We start from the raw sequence: 21,145 nt of genomic DNA on the forward strand, positions 1-21,145 counted from the left end.
ATGTCAAAAACTTCATTGCTCATTAAAACAATAATCTCAACGTTAACTTCAAAAGAGAATATCATCTTTTGCAAAGAAGGGATTTTGCAAAGAGTATGAGTCCATTGTTCAAAGTTTAATCTCTCAAAACTCTCTCTTCAATCCTCCTATTTTTTTTCGTTTTTTTGCTTCAAGAAAAATTTTTAAGAGAAAAGAAAATTTATTAACAGTTTTTTTCTGAAGAATAGTTCTGATCTTTAAATCTGTTTTCTAAATTCGTTTTCTGTTATTCCTGTGTTAATATTTGCATTTCTCTCTTTCTATATAGATTTTGTAGTCTGTTGTAGATAAATTTTTATTTGAAAAACTTTTGTGTAATAGCTTAGGTGAAAAACTATGGTGTAATAGGTTATCAAGCGACTTTCTCCTTGTGTGAGATTCTAATGTCTTGATTTGAGTTTCTGTTCTCTGCAAAAACAGAAAGGGTTGAGGTTGACTAGAACTTTTGAAAAATCTAGTGAGATAAAGGTTAGATCTAGGTGTTGATCTATTTTCTTGTATTGTTGGTTTGTCTCTTACCCTTGAAAAGAGATAACATAGTGGAAGATCTCAAGATACGTCTTGGGGAGTGGATGTAGGCGAGTTAGTACCGAACCACTATAAATCTCTGTATTTATCTTCTTTTACTTTCTGAAATTCTGCTTGGTTATATTCTATTTACACAACTGTTAATCTATTTAGAAATGCAAAGTTATTAATGGGTTTCTGATTCTAATCGTGAATAAGCTTTATCTCTGTGGAACACTAGAACTCTGGATTTCTGTATTGTGATTATACCAAGTTCTAATCTGTCCTTCTATATTCAGTGTAATTCACAATATGAATTATAATCAGTTTTCTAATCTTACTTAAAGCTTTGTGAAGCTGTTCTAATTGCAATAGCTGTTCTTCACAAAGTCTTTCTAAAATTGCTTAAACTTTGTGAAGCTGTTCTTCACAGAGTCTTTCTAAACTTTCTTAAGCTTTGTGAGGTAGTTCTAAATGCAATAACTATCATTCACAGAGTTATTCTAAAATTGCTTAAACTTTGTGAAGCAGTTTTAATTGCAATAATTGTCTTCACAGAGCCTTTCTAGCACTCAAAACTGAAATTGTTTCCAGACCTCTTAATAGGTAAATTTTAATTAAAACCTAATTGAGCCTTACTCCTAAATGAAATAATACAAAGAAATTTTTGTTTGTTTGGCAGGTCACACGCTTTAAATGTGGCGGTTTCACATTTGCTATCCGTGTCAATCATACCATGAGTGATGCCGCTGGTGTAGCTCAGTTCTTGTCAGCCATAGCCGAGATGGCGCGTGAAAGACAATCCCTTCTATTTTCCAGTATGGGAAAGACATGTACTTGATGCAAGAAACCCACCCCAGGTGACCTGCATCCACCGTGAATATGATCACATAGAAAATGGCCAAGGAATTCCATTTCCACTTGATGACATACACTACAAAAAAAACGCGCAATTGCGACCGATTTTTGCGACCGACTTGATTCGGTCGCCATTTTGCAACCAATTTGCGACTTATAAGTAATCGGTCGCAAATTTTGGCGCTGAAAATTCCCGCGAGAATGGTTAATGATTTGCGACCTATGTACTACGGATTTGCGACCAATTTTGCGACCGATGTGCAACTAAGTGTTCTTCTGTCGCAAACTTACACGCGTAAAAAATGGGGCAAAGTTCTGAGACCGATTGGAAACTACATTGCGACCGATTTTTTGCGACCGATATATTTAGTCGCAAATCGGTCGCAAATTTTGAGCAAAGTCAAATGACGTCGGCTCATTAAAAATTGCGACCGATAGTTATAAAATTTGCGACCGATGAGTCGGTCGCAAAAATTAGGGCTTTAAGCGCCGGGCCCTTTCTTTTTTCTTTCTTCTTCTTTCTCTCTTCTCCTTCTCTTCTCCTCTCCTCCGTCCGCAGCGCCGCTCCGGCCCCTCCTGACACCAGCCCGCGTGACGCCGCCACCCCACTCGCTTTGCACTCAGGTGAGCCTGTTTCGAAACAATCTGAGGTTAGTTTTATTTTGCGATTAATTTTTCCAATTTTTTTTTTTTTTGATTTTATTTGTTTTTATTATATTAAGTTATGGTTGATTTTGTATATAGAGTTGCGATTAGAATTTTTTTAGGGTACTGTTGTTATTATTATTATTATTATTATTATTATTATTATTATTACTATTGTTCTTATTATTATTATAATTATTAGTATTATTGTTGTTGTTATTATTACTAATATTTATCGTTGTTGTTATTCTGTCAAGCTTCACTTCCATCTCAAATGAGTATCCTTCTTAACCTTCAAAATCATGAACTATGAAGAATTCTTTTTAGAGAAGAAGTGAGTTGTACAGTTTATTACATTTCGAATCAGCGTTGTTGAGGTAAGCGTTATCTTTCTTTTTTTTTTTTTTTTTTTTTTTCAGTTTCAAAAATTTATCTTTTGTACTCGATAGATAAGCATTATCTTGTCTTTATTGTTTTGTTTGAGTGAAAATGCAACTATGATGGGTTTTTGGTTTTGATGTAGTCATTCTTTACAAGATCTAATAAATTTATGTATTTTCTTACTATTTTTTATATATGGCGTTGTATTTGTTCTTTACTGGACAAAAATAACAATTGCTTCTTCCTTTATTTTTCTTCCTGATATGAAGTGCAATTGACTTACATGGGCTTCAGTTAATAACTCTTTGTTTTCACTTTTTCTTATTTTTCTTATTTTTCTTATTTTTCTTTTGTTTGGCATTACATCTTATCTTTGTTTTTGATGGAGGATTAAATTTAAAGATTAAATAAATATTTGCACTTGGTTTTAGATGCAGGAATAAACTTCAACTTTGAAAAAGCAGACCTTGTTCAGGTATTTTTTTTGGATATTTCTTTTTTTTTTTTTTTTTTTTTTTTTTTTTTTTTTTTTAGTTTTAAAAAAATTACACAAGTTTCAATTCTAATTTTTCGACTTGTTTATTTGTTTGTGTTTGTTGTTTACATTGCCCACTTATGATTAGGGCACTGAACTTTTTGTCTCTTTTCTGTTGTATTGATTCGTAAATATAGACATAACTATTTGACAATAGAAATACGAAAAATTAATAGTAATAATCATATATTTTTTTATTACTATATAATTATAAATGGACACATGGTTGTGTAGTTTAAAAAATGTGAAATTAATTAGGACTTATAATGAAAAATGCAAAATTAACATTTAGTAGTTTTTCTTATTTCAACATTTATTTACTAAAAAAATTGTTGAATGTATAAAAAAATAAACTCATTTTATCCATCAAAATTTTTCAAATCTAATAAGTGATCTAATTTTTAATAACTTATAAAATACCTTTCACAAATTCATCAAAGTTTAAAATTGAACCGAAATAAATTATTAAAAAATTTAATCAAACTTTGATAGCTACTTTAGTAGACCATTTCAAAGTCTGCAACCACTTCGGAAAAGTTTCAAAGTTTCAAAGCAAGTGTCATTTCAAAAACTAATTGATCCAATTTTTGATTAACCATAAAAATGGCAGATAATGGAATGATCAATTGTGTTTTATGTCAGGCTTTTAGGATAGTTAACTAAATGGATGTCACTTGGCAACTTTATAATGATTTTTTATCTTTAAAGCCATAAATTTATTTATAAATAATAATGATTTTTATTTTGAAATTATCGGTACATAAATTCTTTTCAAAGGCAGTTAATTATTGTTAATTTAAACAAAAATAAATTTTGAAAAAAAAATTTAAAAGCTAAAAATGTTATTATTATTGGCATCTATAACATTGGACATGATTAGGGTTTTGAGTTTCTTTCTTCTTGATATGTATAGCATAGTGGGGATGGGCAATCCTTTAATAATAACAGAAGATTGGAAAATTATACTGAACATCATTTAGGCCCAAATCTATACAAAGCAAAAAATCATGATGGGCCAATGATCCAAACATATTTTTGACAAATCGCAAATCAAATTACAATTAGCAGTTAATTAACCATAAAAACTAACTCTGTGAAAGTACTGAATAAAAATAATAACAAGTACGAAAACTAATTGATCCAATTTTTTTTTTTTTTTTGAAGAATAATTGGAATTTATATAAATAATTTTTTGTGTGTTTAGGTTATTACATGTTCTTAATTATTGGCAACTCTTTTTTGAGAAGTTTTGGCTGTGTTTTTCTTTATTTTATATTATTGTCGTTATTTTTCTTAAATATGTTTTTGACTTAAATGAATGATGAGTTTGGATTGGAGGCCTAGTAGTGGCCATATTGCCTTTGGAGAATGTTGGTATGATATAGAAGTGTTTATTGATTTGTTTTTGTATTTGAGATTTGATTGTGTTGTGCCGAAATACTGCCGAATTTTTTTCCCAAAAATTCAATATGTAGAATAGTACACTTACCAAAAATTCAGGCATCACAGTTTTACACTGGCTCAGCAGCTCACGCTTTTACAGCCAGCGCAGCACCACAGCCGGAGCACACTGACTCGCACTATGATGATGATATACGGGCTCAGCTTGCTGATCAGCAGAGACAGATTGCAGAGCTTAGAGCGCATGTGATGCGGCTGTCCGGTGAGCACCGTGCTGGTACTTCTTCCTCTGATCCTGCGCCTGCTACAGACCGACATGTTTCGACGTCTCAGCAGCAGCCACTATCGGCTCCTGATCCCGATGCTGCAGACGATACCTTGGTCACCCCTCCTGACGCTACATCACATTCAGCAGGTACTCCTCCCGGCGATCCGACATCGGATCCTGCAGATGAGCAGCAGCATATATAGATTTGATTTTGTACGTTTTTAGTTTTTCATTTGTATTTTCATTTTTTAATTTGTTCAGAACAATAAAAATTACATTTTTATACTGTTCTTGAATTGCGTGTGATATATTTATGCATTTATGTCAATTTTCACAGGTGCAGAAAAATTTTGGTTTCAAAATAATATTTAATTTTTTTTTTTTTTTGCAATTTTGCGACCGATTTGATACCAAAAATATAAATTTTGAATTTACCATTTGCGGCCGATTCCGAAAAATTGCGACCGATTTTCTGCGACCACATTTGCGACTGAATTTCCAATTAAACCACGACAAAAAATTGCGACCGATTATTCAATTTTGCGACCGATTTTATCTGTCGCCAATTTGCGACCGATTGTCTCATCGGTCGCAAAATTGTTTTGCGACAAGTATTTTTGCGACCGACATAAGTCGGTCGGAGATCGGTCGCTACATTAAATTAGCGACCGATTAGCGACCGATTGTTGCCAAATCGGTCGCAAAATGACGTTTTTTTTGTAGTGATAGTTCATAGATCCATTTTTATTAGCCCTTCTGCGTTATCTACTCTTCGTAGTAGATATATTCCTCCCCATCTTCCTCGTTGCACTGATGTTGAAATATTAACTGCATGTTTATGGAAATGTCGCACTATTGCGCTTCAGCCAGACGCCGGACAAGAAATGAGAGTGATGTTAGTTAACAATGCGCGCAAGTTTAATCCTCCTCTATTACCAGAAGGGTATTACGTACGGTAACGGATTTATCCTGTCAACGGCAGTCGCGACTGCCGAAGAAATTTCCAAGAATCCAATAGGTTATGGACTAGAATTGATAAGAAAGGCTAAAATGGAATTCGATAGAGAGTATATAAAATCGGTGGCAGATCTACTGGTGATTAAGGGTAGGCCTCATATTGCTGTAGAAGGTACCTACCTTGTGTCGGATTTGAGATATGCAGGGTTTAAAGAAGTGGATTTTGGATGGGGCAGTGCAATCTATGGCGGGCCTGCAAAAGCCATCCCTATATTAGCAAGCTTTTTGAACGTAAGAAAGGTGAAAATGGAATCCTAATTCCAATTTGTCTGCCAGCCCAAGCAATGGAACGATTTGCGAAGGAGTTGAAGAATTTGTTGGATGATAATAGATCATCCCTTACTATGTCTGCTCTCTAGGTTAATTGGTATTTGTTTTTTTTTTTTTTTTTTCCTTTTTTGTAGTACCAAGGAAAGTAAATTTGAACCAGAATATATTGTTACGTCATACATGCACTTATCATTACAGTATGTCTTGGTGTGTTAAGTGGTATCATTGTTACTTATGATGAACTTTGAATATCTTGCTTTGAAGTGTGGGTGCATGCAATAATAAAATTTGTTTCGTGATATAATATTATCTTTGGTAGGACGCAATATTGTAATGTAATAAAAATTTAATGAATCAACATTTAATTACTATGTAATGTAATGGCTATTTTATTTTTATGTTTATTGTAATTAGGTTAAATGTATAAATTCACCTTTTAATTTTGTTATTTTAATATTGTGGTACTTTTAATTTTGAGGGAAACCTATTATGCATCGAAAATCGTGAATTTTAATAACTTTATGCACTTTTCCACACTAATAAAATAATTTTTATGGTTTTAATTTTTATATACAAAATATTAATTTGATGTGTGGTTAACACAACTTTTGATCAATAGCTTTATATTTTTTTAATTATTTAATAAATATTTAATCGATTTAATTTTACAAGTTAAAGTATATAAGATGTAATTTTATAAATTAAAATATTAAACAAATCAAAATAAAAATTGAGAACGATAAAAAATTAAAATAACAAAATTCAGAAATAAATTCACGTATTTTTTGGAATTCCAAATAAAGATAGAATGATATTTTTGAACATGTTAACGTACCATACAAGATATATATATATACACACACTTATCCATTTTATTAATTATTTTACCAAGGTGGGGCAAGAGTTGTTAGCTTTTGTCTACCATTTAAAAATAAAAAAAAAAAGGAGAAAATGGGATTATTCTGTCAATTGTGTTGTCTGCGCAAGCAATGGAGAGATTTGTAAAGGAGCTTAAGGGTATTTTTGAGAAACTATCCATTGGTCTCGGTACCACTAAATCTGCCTTGTAGAAGTGAAAGGAAGGTGAAGGTGTTGCCATTTAAAACTAAAAATATTCTAAAATTATGTTGGATGATTTATACAATAATAAAATAAATTTATAGTGTAATGCAGAAATTTATGAATTTACGTGTAATATCTTTGATAACAAAATATCAAGTTATATGTAACAATAAATCTTAATATTTAATTAATAATAATTAAGATTTATATTAAAAAATATAAATTTGACCAATGAATATTAGAATAAGTAATTTGTAACTTTTCTCCATTAAGTAAACTCGAGGATTCAATTGTCATGGTTGAAGTAAATATGCACCGTGAATATTTTACGTCTTAGTAGGCCAATCCGGTGCAAGACCTGTCTTACAAGTATTTGACTTACTAAATTAAGAGACAATGGTAACGTATTTAACTCTAAATTAAGAAGAGTAAATAGTTAATGATATTTTATAAAATTTGTGGAGGTTATTGAATCTAATTTCTTTGAAAAAAGAAGGGGCAGCGTGGCTTCACCACGACCGTGCCCATTGAGAAGATGACAGTTCTCTTAAGAATTTTCATAAATTCGATCTTTAATAGTTAATAAAATTATTGAAAAGATTAAAAACTTTGGATTTTACTTCGGAAATTAAAGAAATTAATTTTTATCTGATTATATATACACACATAAATTATGCAATATATATCATTAAGGTCTACCTAAAATATTTTCTTCAAAAAGAAAGAAAGAAAAACATTGTGACTTACTATTAAATTCAAACTTTGTGGTTTTCTTAATTCAAATAAGTGAATCTTAAATTAAATTATAATTTATACTAATCAATAAAAAATTCAATGAACTCATGTTTACGGTTTAAGTAATAATTATATCATTTGTATACCAAGAAATAATTTAATGGTATATCAATAGATCCAAATTGAAATCTTTTGCCTTAATATTAAAAAAAAATAAAAAAAATTATATATTTTTAATTGAAAAATTATATACACTCCTCATTATATTTACCTAAATAAGATCAGAAGTATGTGGACAAATCAATGAAAATAGAAATCATTTTTAAAATCATTCATACTTATTTTTTTTATCAGAAATATTCCCTTTTCAATAAAAAAAAAAAATCATATCATAAAAACGTCGTTATCTTGTGAATTTTTTGCGTGGAAAATTGTCATATGACTATCTTCTTCTATAAATAAATGCATATCGCCATGTCAAGATCACCTATCTGCAGAGCTGTGTCTTTCTACTTGATTACTAACTTGGTGTTCGTTTTCTGCCTAGTTAATGGCACCACCTGCGCCCATTTTCAAGGTTCAGAGGTGTGAACCGGAACTAATCACACCTTCAAAGCCTACCCCTCACGAGTTCAAGCCATTATCGGACATTGATGATCAAGAAGGTCTTCGATTCCATATCCCAGTCATACAAATTTATCGTCATGACCCCTCAGTGGAAGGGAAAGACCCTGTTCAGGTTATTAGAAATGCTATTGCTAAAGCTCTTGTTTTTTACTATCCATTCGCTGGCAGGATTAGAGAAGGGCCTAACCGTAAGCTCATTATGGATTGCAATGGTGAAGGTGTTTTATTTATTGAAGCTGATGCCAATGTCAGTCTTGATCAGTCCGGCGATGCTCTTCAACCTCCATGTCCTTTCTTGGATGAGCTCCTTTTTGATGTGCCTGGCTCTAGTCGGATACTAAATTGCCCTGTCATACTGATTCAGGTAAGTTCTTAACAAGTTTCGGTTCACTAGCACTCAAAACTGAAATTGTTTCCAGAACTCTTAGTCGGTAAATTTTAATTAAAACCTAATTGAGCCTTGTTCCTAAATGAAATAATACAAAGAAATTTTTGTTTGTTTTAGCAGGTCACACGCTTTAAATGTGGCGGTTTCACATTTGCTATCCGTCTCAATCATACCATGAGTGATGCTTTTGGTCTAGCTCAGTTCTTGTCAGCCATAGCCGAGATGGCGCGTGGAAGACAATCCCCTTCTATTTTCCCAGTATGGGAAAGACATGTACTTGATGCAAGAAACCCACCCCACGTGACCTGCATCCACCGAGAATATGATCACATAGAAAATGACCAAGGAATTCCATTTTCACTGGATGACATAGTTCATAGAGCCATTTTTATTAGCCCTTCTGTGATATCTACTCTTCGCAGTAGATATATTCCTCCTCATCTTCCTCGTTGCACTGATGTTGAAATATTAACTGCATGTTTATGGAAATGTCGCACTATTGCGCTTCAGCCAGACGCCGGACAAGAAATGCGATTGATGTTAATTAACAATGCGCGCAAGCTTAATCCTCCTCTATTACCAGAAGGGTATTACGGTAACGGATTTATCCTGTCAACGGCGGTTGCGACTGCCGAAGAAATTTCTAAGAATCCAATAGGTTATGGACTGGAATTGATAAGAAAGGCTAAAATGGAATTCGATAGAGAGTGTATAAAATCGGTGGCAGATCTACTGGTGATTAAAGGTAGGCCTCATTTTGCTGTAGACGGTACCTACATGGTGTCGGATGTGAGATATGCAGGGTTTAAAGAAGTGGATTTTGGATGGGGCAATGCAATCTATGGCGGGCCTGCAAAAGCCATCCCTATATATGCAAGCTTTTACGTACCGTTTGAACGTAAGAAAGGTGAAAATGGAATTGTAATTCCAATTTGTTTGCCAGCCCAAGCAATGGAAAGATTTGTGAAGGAGCTGAAGAATTTGTTGGACGATAATAGATCCTCCCTTATTATGTCTGCTCTCTAGGTTAACTGGAATTGCTTTTTTTTTTTATTTTTCCTTTTTTTTTCTTTAGCATTGGAGAAAGGGAATTTGAAACGGCATATATTATTAGGTCATACATGCACTGGCGTATGTCTTGGCGTGTTAAGTGGTATTATTGTTACTTATGATGCACTTTGAATATCTTGCTTTGAAGTGTTCGAGCATGCAATAATAAAATTTGTTTCGTGATATTAGGTCATCTTTGGTAGGACACAATATTATAATGTAATAAAAATATAATGAATCAACATTTAATTACTACGTAACGTAATGACTATTTTATTTTTATGTTTATTCTAATTAGGTTAAATGCATAAATTTACCTTTTAATTTTGTTATTTTGGTAGTTTCAATTTTGATGAAACCTATTATGCTTCTAAAATCATGAATTTTAATAACTTTATGCACTTTTCCAAACTAATAAAATAATTTTTATGGTTTTAGTTTTATATACAAAATATTAATTTGACGTGTGGTTAACACAACTTTTGATCAATAGCTTTATACTTTTTTTAATCATTTAATAGATATTCCATTGATTTAATTATTCCACGATAGAATTGTAAAGGCCCAATGCATAAATTTTACCCTGTAGTTTAACGATTATCCTTGTGATCCCCTGAACTATTGTGGGGAACCCATCACGATCCTGTATTTTCACATTTCAATAATAATTATGCCTCTCGCTTAAAATAAAATGAGAAAGTATAAGATCATGATTGAACCTCTACAAAGATATTTTATTTTGGTGAGGGGCATAATTATTATTGAAATGTAAAAGTATAGAATCATGATTATAAAATAATATAATCAATGCAAATTATAGATAGTATTTGGGTAACCATTTGGTCTCGTTTGATATAATTAATTATATTCTTATTATATGTTTATTATAGTCTTATCATGTTTAAAAAATAAATAGTACATAAAATGATATATTATTTAAAATAATAAACTTTAGTCGCATTTTTTAATAATATAATTGCACATGAAGTATTATATTTAAATATACTAACTAAAAAATTTATATTTATAGAGAAAAATTAATAGCCAATCAAAATTAAATTACCCTTATTTTTCAACCAATAGAATCAATCTATAAATTTAACATGGACATATATACTACCAAAAGAATTTATATTTAAAGTTCAGAATAATATTTATATTAATTTAACTTTATTAATTGTTGGTACTGAAACCCCCGGTTTGTCAAAATGATTCAAGGTTAGGTTAGGTATTACCTAAAGAATATTAATTATGAAAATAAATAAATATGCCAAAAAAAAGTAAAAGCAACAAGAATATTATCATAATTGGTCGACATTGCCGCACCTCTTTTAATTTGGCTATCTCTTTATTTTATTTTTGTTTTTGTTTCCCTCTGGAGACTATAAAGGACACGAGTTAAAACTACTAATTTTATTGTAATTGCAGTATAAATTGGAGTTTACGCGACTGTAATAATCATTTTAATTGCTTTCTCTTTTATTCTTAGCTCATATTATTGGTTAATTATTATTATTCGTATAATTATCAAATCAATATATTAAATTATCATTATTTTTTCAATGATCCATAAATTTAGTAGGATGTATATACTAATTCAAGAATTTATATTTAAATGGAAAATTAATACCCAATCAAAATAAAATTACCTTTATTTTTTCAACCAATAGAATTAAAATCTTTTAAGATATTTTTGTTAATCCATAAATTTAGTAAGGGCATTTTAAAAATTCAATATTCCTCCATTCGTACATTTATATATATTCATGTTTTTTGTTATGTTTTTTTTTATCAGCAAATAAAATATTTTATTAATTTTTTAACATATCCAGGAAATACTTAACATTCAAAAGTAACTGTACTCAAGCCATTAGGCTTACCGAAAAAAAACCCCACCTATTCTATGAATATTAAGTGAAAAACCCTCGAAAAACCTCAAAATACATGAGTATAAAAAGAAAACTCAAAAAATCTCTAACTACTTATTGTGTACAGTGTTTTTTTTTTTTTTTTACATGTGTTGCATGTTGTTATTATTTGGTATTAGTCATTGTTTATACTCATTAATTTATTCGTATATATTATTAAGTATGATTATAATTTTTCTCCTATATTCTCTAGATATTTATATAATATTAAGACATGATTTTATGTATAACAAACTTAAATTAAAATTTATCGCTATTTAAGTAATATTCATATATAAACCAATAATATTTTTCTTGAACTAATTTTAATATGATAGGGCAACATTAAAAGCCAGGTATATTTAATAGAATAATTATAGACGATAAAATAAAAAATTATTATTAATTATAAGATTAGATGTGCCAAAATTAAAAATTATTATTATTTATAAAATATTAATTATTAATTTTAAAAAGCTAATAAAATTATCGAGAAGATTAAAAACTTTGGAATTTATATGAAGAAATTAATTTTTATCCGATCATATATACACACATAAGCCATATATAGCATTAAGGTCTAGATCAAATATTTTCTTCAAAAAGAACGAAAACATTGTGACTTACTATTAAATTCAAACTTGGTGGAATTCTTAATTCAAATACGTGTGGATCTTATATTAAATTATAATTTATACTAATAAATGAAAAAAATTCAATGAACTCATATTTACGGTTCAAGTGACAATTATATCTTTAATTATATCTTTGCATTTGAAAATATAATTTAGTGATAATTATATATACTATCTATCAATATATTCAAATTGAAATCTTTCTCCTTAAGAAAAAAAAAAAAAGAAAACAATTATATTTTTTTAGTTAAAAAATTATATACATACCGGATTACACTTACCTAAATAAGATCATAAGTATGTTCAAATAACCTAAAAATTCAATTTCATAGATTTTTTTGTTTAAAAGTTTAGTGTTTAATTGCAACCAATGAGATTATACAATGAGATTTAAAAAGGAATATTTAATTATTGCTAAATTGGACTTATAAACGAGTTTGAAATCTTCAAACCGGATAAAAACTTATAAATCAGTTGAAAACCGGACCAAACCGTTGAGTTGGATCGAACTAATTCGAATCGAACCGGAATGGTATGAAAAACCTGGAAGCCTCTCTTTTCTTTTTTGTATTTCCTTGTTCTTCTCCTCTTCTCTTCTTCGTTCCAGCGCCGCTCAACCTTTTTCTCTCTCCTCTTTTCCGGTCACCACAGACAGGTCCAACGGACTCCCTTCGCGCCACCAGTCTCTCTCCTTGTCTCCCTCTGTTTCTGTTCTCGGTGGACGCAGCAGAGGCAAGCTGCGATTTCGGCTTTCGATCGCCGCTCCTCCCGATCTCAGCCACCGACCGCCTTTGCTCAGGTCGCATCTTCCCCCCGCTCGCGACTCCGACTTCTGCTGCAGCACAGGCGAGCTGCGGTTCGTCCCTTTTGGATCGACAGTGACATAAACGCGGCACTAAGCTCCTGTCGAGCCTGTTCCGGCCGATTAGAGGGCCGATCTCGCCCAACAGACACCAAATATGGATTCATTATTGAAATCCGAACCAGGTAGATGCCAAGAGTGCTCAATTCCGAGCAGCCACAGTTTCCCGACCACCGTCGACGGTGTCGCCGGTGACCGGCCGGCCGGTGACCCCAGGAGGCAGAAGCGAGAATTATACTGAAATCCGGATTCTGATTTTTAATCGGTATATTTTAATTTGTTAAATTCAATATAAATTTCAAGTTTTGAAATTGTTGTTATTAACTAAATTAGTTTTAATTAAAATAATTAAGGTTAAGAATAAGATAAGATTTTATCAAATTAGAGCAAATTAAATATTTAAGTGTTATACGAATTATTTGGAGGACTTGAAAATGATTTAAGTAAAATGAATGGAAAATGATTTAAGTAAAATGAAATTTATTATTGAATGGGTAACAATTATTTTAAGATGGTGATGGAATATGTTATTTAGAGGATATAATATTTTGAGTTAAGATTAATTGAGTAAGGATTATTTATATTTGGTTATATAAAATATTTATTATTTGGCGACTAGTTAAGGAAGTAAACCATACCGAGATGAAAATATATAAGAATATATTGGGATTAGATCGAAGGTTATATTAATTTATAAGTTATGAGTTAAACATAAAATTATTATTTGTGATTATTAAATTATTGATTGATCGATATATGAACTATGTGAGTAATAGTCGATAAGTGTATTAAATAGTTAATACTTGAATAAATAGAAAGTTCTGTTTGAAGGAAAATATTATCAGAAATATCGATAAGATTTAGATAAATTAAAGCAGTCTAAACAGATATATGATAGGTTAATTATTATTTAAGGAAAATCATCCGTTTAATGCAATCTTTTCTTTATATTTGAATTTTATCTAGATTATCCGTGTTTGTCAACGGCTCTTGCTAGTCAAAATTCAAATGGAGGTTTGATTCTTCTTTTATCACTGTGAGTAATAATAAATGATACATGCCATCATTTTCGTACATGCATTGACCATTTCACATCTTATAAATATATAAATACAAATGATACTCAGCCTTCACTATTTTAATATTAAATTATAGAAATAACATTATTTACATTATGATCTACCATGTAAATTATAGTAATATAAGCATATGAGAATTAAATATTTATACATATTCCATAATTATATTCCCATGTGCTTATTAATTTCCTATGCAATTTACTACATTATGCGAGTTGATTGGATTACTTGTGATGTGATAATGTTATGCCTTGTATTCAGGTAGAATTGGGATGAAGTGGGTCACCATGAGATTGTGAATTTAGAATTTATATTAGGGGTGTAGATACTAATTAAAGAATTTATATTTAAATGGAAAACTAATAACCGGTCAAATTTAGAATACATTTATTTTTTCAACCAATAGAATTAAAATATTTTAAGATATTTTTGTCGATCCATAAATTTAGTAAGGAAATTTTAAAAACTCAATATTTCTTCATTTGTATTTTTATATATATTAGTGTTTTTTTGTTAGATTTTTTTACGAGCAGGAAAAACTTAACATTCAAAGACAATTATACCTCAGTGTCACGACCCGATTCCATGGGCCGGGCCGGCACTAGGGCCCAGGTAAGCTTAAAGCCCCCGAGGCCCGTAGTAAACCTGAAACACTAAAAAATTTCTATCTCAATATAATTATATCGTCTATGTTAAAACATGACTAATTATTCACAAATTCTACAACTGCGGAGTCATTAACTACTTGATATACATAGCTTTTTATACATATAATTACATAATAAAATTATTACGGAACTGGAAAAATTTCTCTATTGCTCTGCGCCGAAGAAACATAGCCTAACTCAAATTAAAGAAAACTTAATTCCTAAAAAAAAGAATTTCAAACAAGACATGTGAGACTTCTAAGGAGTGATAATTTTTGCACCACACACGCAGTCACACAAATGTGTAAACATATTAATCTAGTCATCCGACTAGTTATATGCTCACGCAGCCAGTCACACAAATGGCAAGTCATCAGCACTCACAATCAATAACATCTTCATATAATCACATCACGTGGAAATTAGTCAGTGGAGTTACCGAACCCTGGATGAGCCGTCCTCCCACATGGCTCATCCTCTCACATGTGCACCAGGGAGCCGATCCCCCATACTGGCCGACCGGTCTAACCCTCACTTGACCAGCCCTCTCATTTTTTTTTTTTTCCATTCTCTCTTTTCTTTTTCATACCAACAGGAGGCAATCCGGTCGTCTCCATCAAATCTAGATCATCAGGACGCTCACAACAGGAGGCCACCCTGCGGGCTGCGATCAAACTTAGAGTATCCGGTGCGCCCAAATAAGAAGCCAACCTGTGGCTAACAGTAACGGTAACAGTAGGTGCACACGGGGGCGCCGATCTCCCATTTACCCGGCCGACGGTCCAGTTTCACAATTCATCATAATCAGGATCCATGCTTTATCGACCGTCCTCACAAACTCATGGTGATCCACTTCATCCCAATTCCACACAAGCAAAGCACAGCAATATCACAACACAATTAAGCAAACATTGCAATCAAATGCAGACATATTATTCAATTTGACATCGTAATGCAATGCACAATTAAGCATCCAAAACCAATGCAAATAAATAAATAAATAATTAGTATTAGCAATTAACAACAATAATAAAATAAATAACAATATTAACAATAATAATGTAGATAAATGAATGAATATGTAAATAGTTAAATGAATAATAAAGATTATAAACACCCAACTCACTATATTTATTATGTACCAAATTATAGAACTAACCTAAATAAACTTATTAATCATGTTGTTAATTAAAATTTAGTCTAATTTCTATCAAAATTTCGGCAGCATCTCCCCTGAAAATAGGATTATCTACCTGTTTAATTAACATAATAATATATTGTATATTTATTAATTAATACACACAGCCCATCCATCGGGCAATTCAAATCAACTAATCCCGTCCGCCATAATTTTATTTTTCAATCATTCGATCAATCATTTCAGACAGCCAATCAGCTTCAAGCTACAGATATCATCCATCACACTTACATATACACACTTAATAATTCCAAATCAACTAATTAGCAATTTATATTAACCTCTAAGCGTGGTTCAATAATATTGTTAATTGCCCCTATAACTATTTACTTTAAATTATAACTTCTCCTAACGATATTTATTAAAATTCCTAAATTGACTTACATAAATATTAGCAAGGAAGTCTTATCTCATTAATAAACCTCCTAATTATAATTATAGCGCATGTAATTTAATTGTCAATGTTCTAAACCAATTTGCTATTACGTTATTCTAAAGAACCTAAACCAGTTAACTAATCATATTCGCTATCGCAATTACCACATACTAACCAATTTAACCTTATTTACAAAGGACTATAAATGTTCTATATATTTTTAAGCTATTTCTATACCTAATTTCTTATTATTCAACTTAATCTATTTAATTACTCAATTAGATTCATTAATCAATTAATTCTTTTTATATGTATAAAAATTGAGAATTTAGTCTTAAAGCGTACCAATTAAGAATCGGGCGACGATTCCGGGATCAGCGTGAAGGGGAGAAAATTATGTCTATCGAGGCCTCACCGGAGTGTCGCCGGCCGGTCACTGGACCGCCGCCGCTGCCGCCGTGCACGATGGCCGGAAAACCGATACCGCCCAGAAAATTGCAAGGTCACCACCACTTGACTCCAATTTTCGCGAGGAGTTCAAATCCACCATCGGTTTGATGAGGCAGTGGCTCGTTTGGCCGGATCGACCTCCACAGCCACCTTCAAGCCGCCATCCATGGTGGGTTGTCAAAACTCAAGCAAGATCACAAATCAATGGAGGGGAATTGTTCACGTGGAGGAGAGGAGTCGATCGAGACCTTAAGTTCACCTTGAGCCCGTCGGAAATGGCGAGAAGTCGCCGGAGGTCAAAGGGTATGACTGTCGGAGGAGATGGTCTCGATTCGCGCCGCTGGAGGTCCAATCGGAGCGAGGGGAGGTTGGAAATGTGACCAGCATCGCCAGAAGAACCGGTCGCCGCCTTCATCTTGTTGAACGGTGGCCGGAAACGCGAAGGAGAGGGAGAGGAGAGACTGTCGTGCGCGCGCGAGGAGGAAGAAGGGAAAAAGGAAGGAGAGAAAAGAAAGAGAAAGAAAAGGAAGGAAGAAAAGTGGGCTGGGCCATTTCGGTTCGATTCGAACCGGTTCGTTCTGATTCAGTGATTGGTCTCATCGTTTGGTTTTCGAGTTTTTCACTCGGTTTTCGGCTTATTCGTATGGTTTTTGAAAAATCAATTTGCGTTTCGGGTCCGGTTCAATATTTTAATTATTTTAATTAGGTTTCATAACATTTCCTCCATTAACTAAATAAGATTAAAAAAAAATATAGTTAGTAATCATATTTGATTTTTAGGAAAATTAATTTATATATATACCTACTAGATTAATTGCTGGACTTTCATTTTATTACTCGAGAATTTAACTGTTCTCGATTCAAAGTTTTCGACATTATATTTGGGCTTGGGCCCAATTTGCAAAAATTTGAACTCGAATTAAAATTATTCACTATTTATGGCCCATACCGTCAAAAATTCAAATTTTTGATTTAAAAAAAATTCAAAGGTTTCGAAAATAAAAATTCAGGGTGTTTCACTAAGCCATGGGCTTACCCAAAAAAACTCCAACTTATTCTATGAATGTTAAGTGAAAAAATCTCCAAAAACCTCAATGAAAATAGAAATTATTTTTAAAATTATTTATACTTCATTTTTTCTATCAGAAATATTCCCTTTTCAAAAAAAAAAAAAAAAAAAATCATCGTATAAAAACGTGTTACACGTTATCTTGTGAATTTTTTGTGCGGTGGAAAATTGTCATATGACTATCTTCTTCTCCTCCTATAAATAAATGCACATTGCCATGTCAAGGTCACCTATCTACAGAGCTGTGTCTTTCTACTTGATTACTAACTTGGCGTTCGTTTTCTGCCTAATTAATGGAGAGGTGTGAACCGGAACTAATCACACCTTCAAAGCCTACCCCCCATGAGTTCAAGCCATTATCGGACATTGATGATCAAGAAGGTCTTCGATTCCAGATCCCATTCATACAAATTTATCGTCATGGCCGCTCAATGGAAGGGAAAGACCCTGTTCAGGTTATTAGAAATGCTATTGCTAAAGCTCTTGTTTTTTACTATCCATTCGCTGGCAGGCTTAGAGAAGGTTCTAACCGTAAGCTCATTATGGATTGCAATGGTGAAGGTGTTTTATTTATTGAAGCTGATGCCAATGTCAGTCTTGATCAGTCCGGCGATGCTCTTCAACCTCCATTTCCTTTCTTGGATGAGCTCCTTTTTGATGTGCCTGGCTCTAGTGGGATACTAAATTGCCCTGTCATACTGATTCAGGTAAGTTCTTAACAAGTTTCGGTTCAGTAGCACTCAAAACTGAAATTGTTTCCAGAACTCTTGGTCGGTAAATTTTAATTAAAACCTAATTGAGCCTTATTCCTAAATGAAATAATACAAAGAAATCTTTGTTTGTTTGGCAGGTCACACGCTTTAAATGTGGTGGTTTCACATTTGCTATCCGTCTCAATCATACTATGAGTGATGGTCCTGGTCTAGCACAGTTCTTGTCAGCCATAGCCGAGATGGCGCGTGGAATACAATCCCCTTCTATTTTCCCAGTATGGGAAAGACATGTACTTGATGCACGAAACCCACCCCATGTGACCTGCATCCACCGAGAACATGATCACATAGAAAATGGCCAAGGAATTCCATTTCCACTTGATGACATAGTTCATAGAGCCATTTTTATTAGCCCTTCTGCTTTATCTACTCCTCGTAGTAGATATATTCCTCCTCATCTTCCTCGTTGCACTGATGTTGAAATATTAACTGCATGTTTATGGAAATGTCGCACTATTGCGCTTCAGCCAGGCGCCGGACAAGAAATGCGACTGATGTTACTTAACAACGCGTGCAAGTTTAATCCTCCTCTATTACCAGAAGGGTATTACAGTAACGGATTTGTCCAGTCAACGGCAGTTACAGACTGCTGGAGAAATTTCCAAGAATCCAATAGGTTATGGATTAGAACTGATAAGAAAGGCTAAAATGGAATTCGATAGAGAGTATATAAAATCAGTGGCAGATCTACTGGTGATTAAGGGTAGGCCTCATTTTGCTGCAGAAGGTACTTACGTTGTGTCGGATGTGAGACATGCAGGGTTTAAAGAAGTGGATTTTGGATGGGGCAAAGCAATCTATGGCGGGCCATTCCTATAGTAGCAAGCTTTTACGTACCCTTTGAAAGTAAGAAAGGTGAAAATGGAATTGTAATTCAAATTTGTTTGTTGGACGATAACACAGTTATTGATGTCAATAGATCCTCCCTTATTATGTTTGCTTTGTAGGTTAGGTGGCGGTGTTGTTATTTGTAATGGAACCGTTTAGGCAAACAATTTCCATAATGAATAAATGTTAGATTTTATATTTTTATATCATAGAAAAGTAATTACTGTGAAGTAATTACTTTACAGTGCATTAATGAATGGCAATCTGGAAATTCTTCAATATCACTTGCTTCAGCTTTGAAGTGTACGCAGATATGTGGTTAACGCAATTTTTTATCAGTAGCTTTATATTTTTTTAATCATTTAACAAATATTTTAATTAATTTAATTTTACAAGTTAAAATATGTAAGATGTAATTTTATAAATTAAAATATTAAATGATCAAAATAAAAATTGAAAATGCTAAAAAATTAAAATAATAAAATTCAAGAGTAAATTTACGTATTTTTTGAAATTTTAAATAAGGATGAATGATATTTTTGAATATGCTAACGTACAGTAAAAGTCTAAAAGAGAGAGATATACATACTTATCCATTTTATTAATTATTGTTGACTCAATGGTCAATTTTATTTTGAAATTTTGATGAATATACAAAACAAATAAATTTAATATTCTTGTAAACAAATAAATTTATTATTCTTGTATGTGCTAATATTATTTTATGCAGATTTTTAAAATATGAAAATTATTGAAGAAATGAAGTTCCTACAACCCAAGATTTTTATTTTAAGACCTTGAAGATAATGAAGATATTTTCTATTGTTTAGTATTATAATATGTCTTAGGAAATTATTGTAAGATAGAGAGTAAATAATTTTAGAAGCACAAATTTATTTTATATCTCTCTCAAAATTGTTTTGAAATGTTTTTGAATAAATTTATTAAAAGGATATAGTCAAAATCTTTACTGAAACGACCCGAAAATTTAATTTCGTAGAATTTTCATTTAAAGACTAAATTTTTTATTTTCAACCAATGAGATTATACCAGCTAGTATTATATTATTGCTAAACTGGACCCATTAACCAATTTGATTTTTCGAAAACCAAGCGAAAAACTCAAAAACCAAGCAAATCGAGCCGAATCATTGAATTAGACCAAACCGGTTCGAATCGAACCGGAATGGCCTAGAAGCCCCAAGATTTTTTTTTTCTTTCTTTTCTTTTTTTTTCTTTTCTTTTTCCCTTCTTCTTCCTGGCGCCAGCACCAAGCGCGCGACCTCCTCTCCCCCTTTCCTCTCTTCGTTTCCGGCCACCACGCGAGGAAAGCAAGGCGGCGCTCAACTCCATTCACGCCACCAATCGCGTCTCTCGCTTTTCTTCGCGCCGAACGGCCTTGCAGTGGCGTAGCTCGAAGCTGCCTCCTTCGGCAACTCCCTCTCCTCCGGCCTTCCGGCGACTGCTATCAACAAGGTGAGCCGATCATGACTCCCTAACCTCCTTTCTTGGATTTTCTTGTGTCAATAGATAATTAAC

General features: G+C 32.3%; 1 protein-coding gene and 2 pseudogenes across 2 annotated transcripts; all 3 read left to right on the forward strand.

The window, feature by feature from the left end:
• Positions 1–6,010, forward strand: LOC149492011 (benzyl alcohol O-benzoyltransferase pseudogene; annotated as a pseudogene).
• Positions 6,011–8,127: 2,117 nt separating this feature from the next.
• On the forward strand, positions 8,128–9,966 carry LOC105632691 (benzyl alcohol O-benzoyltransferase). 2 transcript variants are annotated; one of them, XM_089716926.1, is made up of 2 exons: positions 8,128–8,709; positions 8,851–9,966. In XM_089716926.1, exons 1-2 carry the CDS (start codon positions 8,269–8,271, stop codon positions 9,757–9,759), a joined length of 1,350 nt encoding a protein of 449 aa, XP_089573052.1. In that variant the 5' UTR covers positions 8,128–8,268; the 3' UTR covers positions 9,760–9,966. The 2 variants fall into 2 exon arrangements, with proteins under 2 accessions (XP_089573052.1, XP_089573053.1); XM_089716927.1 differs by having other exon boundaries at positions 8,134–8,709; positions 8,854–9,966.
• Positions 9,967–12,750: 2,784 nt separating this feature from the next.
• LOC149492012 (benzyl alcohol O-benzoyltransferase-like) lies at positions 12,751–19,805 on the forward strand (annotated as a pseudogene).
• The last annotated feature ends 1,340 nt before the right edge of the window (positions 19,806–21,145 follow it).

This window comes from Jatropha curcas, unplaced genomic scaffold (genome assembly GCF_041381405.1).
Source record: "Jatropha curcas cultivar XTBG-Jc1 unplaced genomic scaffold, XTBG_Jcur_1.0 HiC_scaffold_169_pilon, whole genome shotgun sequence".
Lineage (NCBI taxonomy): Eukaryota > Viridiplantae > Streptophyta > Magnoliopsida > Malpighiales > Euphorbiaceae > Jatropha > Jatropha curcas.

What these genes read in the sequence shown, in the direction of transcription:
- LOC105632691 (XM_089716926.1), top strand. Translation starts at nt 8,269, where the DNA reads ATGGCACCACCTGCGCCCATTTTCAAGGTTCAGAGGTGTGAACCGGAA. An exon ending in GCCCTGTCATACTGATTCAG is followed by an intron (nt 8,710 to 8,850) that starts GTAAGTTCTTAA and finishes TGTTTGTTTTAG; the next exon opens with CAGGTCACACGCTTTAAATG.